Genomic DNA, 5589 nt, shown 5'->3' on the forward strand with positions numbered 1-5589 from the left:
CAGTAATTTTTATTTATTTATTTTCAATTTTCCAAACATTTCACACCAAGTTTTATAGGTTTAAGTGCTTGTGAAACTGGTGATGATTGAGGTTTCAGAGGTGATTTCATATCACCAAGCCCTGATAATTCATCTAAAAACTGTAGAAAACATAAGAAAATAAAAACAGGCATACTCTTACCTAATAAAGTAGATTTAGTGATGTTTTTTTCCTCCTTACCTTCCACAGCTGCAGCTCCCTCCTCTCTCTCTCGCCTCTTGGTTTGCTCCTCCAGCCACATCATCCTCGGAGGTTTCTCCTGCTTCTCCGCCTTCTGTCTTTTCGCCTCCGTTGCCGCCCCTTGCTTCGCCGGGCTCGGCCTCTGCTGCTCTCTCAGGGCCTGCTGCAGGGCCTCGTTCCTGGCGTCGTGATCCACCTTCTCATCTCCGAGTCCTTTCTCCAGGTTCTTCTCGTTCATCTTCTCCACTTTCCTCTGCGCCGCCAGCAGCGCCTGCCTCTCCGCCTGCTGGTGTTTGTGGGACTGCAGGTGGTTCTGGTATGCGTTGGCGCTGGAGAACTTCTTGTTGCAGACGGCGCAGCCCTCTGTGGCCGTCGCGTCGCTCGCCTGCTGTTCGGCGGCCGCCCGCTGTGCCAGGACTCGCTCCTGGAAGTTCTCGGCAGTGACCGGCGGCATGTCGGCCACCTTGCGCTTCAGGTTGTAGCGGTGCCAGTCGGTTTTGTAGTGCGCTCGCTGCACCTCGCCATCTGCGAAAGCCACTCGGCAGCTGATGCAGGTGTAGGACGCCATGGCAACCTGAGGGCACGAGGGGAACGTCAAATTAAGATTATGGTTACACAAACAAGGAATCTGACTCTGGTTAGCTTTGCTCTCAAGGTACAAATTAAACACTGAATATAAAAAAATAAAAATTTAGCTGATGTATACAATTTAAGTTAAGAAGCAAGTGCAAAAAGAGCGCAAAATGTGCATTAGTGAATATTCTGACACTCTGTGACCGTTAAGAGTTCATCAGAGTTACAGCCTGTGTGAAGATATTACATTTATATATTAATCCCAAAGGCCTTTACAATCTACTACAGGGTACCTTCACACACTTAACCCTTTGAAATCTGGATCAGCATCACTTTGCTTGTGCTGCATTTTAGGGGTCGACAAGTCATCAGCCTGGACGCTTATTGGGGCTGCTATTTAGCATTTAGCAGATTATCTGTATCATTGTTTCATCTTAAAATCAAGTACTTTAAAAGTACAAATAAAAAGTCAGCATGGGAGGAAACTTACATTTGTTAAACGTTAGGCAGCTATTTTTATTTATTCATTTAAAAAAAAAATACAAATAGGTGTATATAAATGTTGCTGAGAAATTCCTGTTTGATGTTTCAGATTCAGTTTTGATTAAACGGTTTTTAAAGGCAATTAAACGAAGTTTTGAGTTGGAATATGCTGTTTTCCAAATACTAGACGTTGACGGAAAGATTTTAATTTTTATTGTAAACGCATATCGAGTTCAAACATCAATTATCGATCTCACTGACTAATAATCAGTAGTGTTTTCGGCTCTGAAAATCATAAATCTGTCGACCCCTTCTGCTGTCAGATGCTTTTTCACAAGTAAGTTTTTTTCCTAAAATTTCCGTGTAGCGTTAAAAAGTCTTAATAACTCTTAAATGTAATTGATTTACTGGCCTCTGTGCCGGTCAGCTGTGAGTAAAGTTACCTAACAAACGCTCGGTGTCACCTTACGTAAACAAACAAAGCTAAATAATCAAAAGTATCTTTAAAACACGTGAACTACACAAACTACAAAGGGACATATAACCATGTAACTATAATGTCTGTGAATCTGGTGACTTTATCTGCGTTAAAAATACATTTAAGTGTCGGTGCAAAGTTAAACTACGTTAGTTTGTTAGCTTAGATTAGCTTACCTAGCCACACAGATGCTAACCGCCGGATAAAAAGAGTCGATTACCAGGCAGCTTAAAAGCTAAATTTATTTAATATTACTTATATTACAGTAAAATAATTAACCTGTGAACTGTTAAACAGCACCAGCGTCGAGACAAACTAACTAACTGTTAACTGTTTGCTAACAAGCTAGCAAACAGCATTTCGGTGTAAACACCCGCAAAGTTCCGACTGTCATGGCGCTCAGAGGACAATAAGACACGTCCAGCGTTTACTTACTTCTTCAGCGAGCTGTCTCCTCCGAGATAAAGGTGTTTTTATGTCCCTGCAGGTGTTTAAACTCCGCTCTCAGTCTGCAAAAACGCACCGCAGCACACGAGGGGAGCTGCGCTGAACTTTGAACCTTCTTCTTCGTCGTCTTTATTATTTGCGCGTTTTAGGCGCGTTACCGCCTCCTGCTGCTCCGGAGCAGCGTTACCATGGTTACTGCAAACACCCGAGGCGAGGGAGGCTCTGGGGACGGTGTCAAATGTTTGGGGTTTTTTGGGGGATTTTCCTCCGTTGCTCTGGGACAATTTGGACTTTTTTAATAGGCTGTTAAACTGCTGAACTACTGGTACCATTTAAACATGACGTCATTATTTATTGTAACGGAAGAAGTCAAATATTTGTTGCAATATTTTATTTTATTTTATTTATTTTATTTTATTTTATTTGCACACATATAAAACTGTGTAAAAGTAAAAACTAAAAATGTGTCAGGAGAGGTCAAGAAGCCACATGCTTAAACTGACCCCAACCCTTGAGGCAGTTGCGATATTTAATTTAATTTAATTTTATATTATTTCATTTTATGCTATGTTATCAGAATGAGAATCAGAAATACTTTATTGATCCCCGAGGGGAAATTGCCTTTAGTTACAGATGCTCCCATTCTAAAGTCTTAAAAGAAGTAGGAAAGTGTAAAATATATCAATAAAATTTAAACATAAGTACTAATATAAAATAAATATATCTAAACGCTAAAGTATAAATATAAATGTACATTTGTTCTTGTTACTACCATAAAAAAGTAGGAAAACGAGCAGGAGCGATATGTTGTGTTATGTTATGTTGTGTTATTTTATATTATATGTTGTTTTGTTTAATTTATTTTATGATTTTATTTTTTTAATTTGCACACATATAAAACTATATAAAAGAAAGTAAAAAGTAAAAAAATAATTAAATAGTTATTTAATTATTTAATCAGCTTTAGTTCATGATCACCTGAGCAACTTTACAATCAAATTTACAAAGTTTCACATGAGACACACACACACACACACACACACACACACACGAGCATCGTAATCATGTATCTCTAAACGAAACCTTATCATGTGTTGTCTTTTGTTCTCGGAAGACAAATATGGAACATTAAAATCTTAATCATTAAGTTACTTTTATGATTTCAAACCCAACAACAAAAAAACTAAACTGCAAACTGATAATAATCCACAACAGATAAATCTGCTGTCCAGAACTCAAGGACTTTATCGGGTGAAGAAAAGCCGTAACACTCCCTCAAAAAGCTGCTTTAGCAGCAGAAGTAATGGACTGCTTCTTTCTGCGTCCCATCTCGCCTGCTGTTCCTGCATTTCCTTCATTTTCTTCACTTCCTCCTCCATCTTTCTCTCATAGGCCTCCCTGTCAGCCTTCTCCTCCTTCATTTTTTGCTCAAACTCTTCCTCTAGTTTCTTCCTCAGCTCCTCACTCTCTTTGAGCATCTGCTCCTCTCTCTCTTTAAGGATTCGTCGTTTCTCCTCTTCTATCACCTTCTCTGCCTCCTGGAACATTTCAGTGGTGTAGTGGCCTCCTCCGTTCTTCTCTCCTATTTTTCTGATCTTGTCGAGCAGCTCGTTGACCTGAGATCGATCCTGCGCTTCGTTATTGAAGACGTGGTACTGACCGTTACATTTGGCCACAAGTTCCTTCAGTTCTTCGCTGTCCTCCAAGAACTCCTCGATGGGTTTCCCTCTGAGCAGGTCACCGTGGGTGAAGAGCACCATGCTGTATTTATTTGCTTCCTTACCGAAGATCTTCTGAATGTTCTGCACTGCTTTCTTTTCTTCTTCTGTGAATCTGTCCAGCTTGATGACGACCAGGAAAACGTGGGGTCCAGGAGACGCATAAGAAATGCTCTGGACAATATCCATGCTGGTTTTCTTTTCATCAACCCTGGTGTCAAACAGACCCGGAGTGTCGATAACAGCAACGTTTTGTCCATCCACTTCACAAAAGGCCTTAGTGCAGACTTCAGTCAAAGATTTAGGGGAGAACATTGATTTAAAGATCTGTTCTCCCAGGATGGTGTTTCCTGTGGCGCTCTTCCCAGCTCCGGTCTTTCCTACCATCACAATCCGGAGCTCGTCGTTATTGTATCTGGACGGCTCTGATGGGATGGCTGAAAACAAATAAAAACAAATGGGGGTTCGGGTTTAGTTTTTGCCTCGGCTGGATGTGCAGTTGACAGCAATAGGAAACATGGAAAAATACATCAGACATGAGGACACGTTGCTATGGTGATGTGCAGGGCAGAGGGGGACTTATTTTCAGAAAACTAATAAAATATCTCTTCTCTTTAGCCTTTAACTAGCTCTGATTCAGCTGCTTTGCTGTCTGCTTGGCCCTGCCTACTGCACATCTTTAACATTGTGTATTTTCCTTGATTTTATGCATTTTATATACTCTATTTTCATGCTTATTATATAATGTCAGTGGGTTTTTTCCTTTTCTTTTCCATTTTATGTTATGCATTCTGTGCACTAAATTTTTATATCCTTATTTCATCTTTCTTTTATTAGTATTATCAAGTGGATTTAATCCATTTGATTTTATTTTTACATGCAGTTTATAGTCTTTTTTGTCTTTTATATGTTTTGATGCAAAGCATTTGTTGCATTTAATTTCTTTCTTAAAAAGCATGTTGGGCTGCATTTCTTGCATGAAAGGTGCTATACAAATAAAGTTTCTTATTATGATTATTATTATTATTATTATTAATATGATGTATACAAAACACCAAAGCAGACGAGACAGTAGGAGAGTAAAATTAAACACATAAAAGACTAATAAAAGTTTATAAATGAGGTCGGCACGTTAATAATGAAAAGTGTACACTGCGAAAAACCTAAAATGAAAATACCCCAATATCTTTTGATAATTACAGTATAAATATAGTTGGATATGAACTTACGATCAGTGGTGAGTACGCCTCCCATGTCTGGATGGCAGAGAGCAGGTGAGCTGCTTTATGTGAGGTTCAGAGAGACAGTTAAGAGTCTGTGTGCAGCAGCGCCTCTTATATAACATCATCATGCAACGAACCACACCCAAAAACTAGAGGAAGACCAGAGGTGTCGACGCGTCACCTTCACAGGCTGTTTAATACACTGAGCCTAAAGTGAAAGTATGATCATTTGTGTTAAATTCAGTCCTGCCTTAACCCTTTACAACCTGAAGCGACATTTCTTGTCTTGTGCTGCTTTCAGACGCCTTTACAAGTATTTGAACCTTTTAACCTTGAGCAAATGAGCGCAATTTCTTTCAAAAACATGAAAAAAGGCAACAAGCAACTCTGCAAGAGATGTTCCACATATTGCAAGAAATAATATATATACATATGTGTGTGTGTGTG

At 39.5% G+C, this 5589-nt stretch overlaps 2 protein-coding genes across 2 annotated transcripts; both read right to left on the reverse strand.

Annotated features, from left to right (window-relative positions):
- Positions 1-226: 226 nt before the first annotated feature.
- On the reverse strand, positions 227-2311 carry LOC121966968 (zinc finger protein 622-like; the record flags this gene model as incomplete). Its single annotated transcript, XM_042517033.1, has 2 exons — positions 2190-2311; positions 227-794 (listed from the first exon to the last, which is right to left on the reverse strand). A coding segment is annotated over exon 2 (562 nt), but the record flags the coding sequence as incomplete, so codon positions are not given.
- Positions 2312-3168: 857 nt separating this feature from the next.
- Positions 3169-5249, reverse strand: LOC121966967 (GTPase IMAP family member 9-like). The gene is made up of 2 exons (XM_042517031.1): positions 5149-5249; positions 3169-4356 (listed from the first exon to the last, which is right to left on the reverse strand). Exons 1-2 carry the CDS (start codon positions 5171-5173, stop codon positions 3446-3448), a joined length of 936 nt encoding a protein of 311 aa, XP_042372965.1. The 5' UTR covers positions 5174-5249; the 3' UTR covers positions 3169-3445.
- Positions 5250-5589: the final 340 nt, after the last annotated feature.

This window comes from Plectropomus leopardus, unplaced genomic scaffold (assembly GCF_008729295.1).
Source record: "Plectropomus leopardus isolate mb unplaced genomic scaffold, YSFRI_Pleo_2.0 unplaced_scaffold26477, whole genome shotgun sequence".
NCBI classification, from domain to species: Eukaryota; Metazoa; Chordata; class Actinopteri; order Perciformes; family Serranidae; genus Plectropomus; species Plectropomus leopardus.

Excerpts from the sequence above, each read along its gene's own strand:
- LOC121966967 (XM_042517031.1), bottom strand. The coding sequence starts at position 5,173 with ATGGGAGGCGTACTCACCACTGATC. Across the intron at positions 4,357-5,148 it reads AGGCGTACTCACCACTGATC|CCATCCCATCAGAGCCGTCC; the intron begins GTAAGTTCATAT and ends ATTTGTTTTCAG.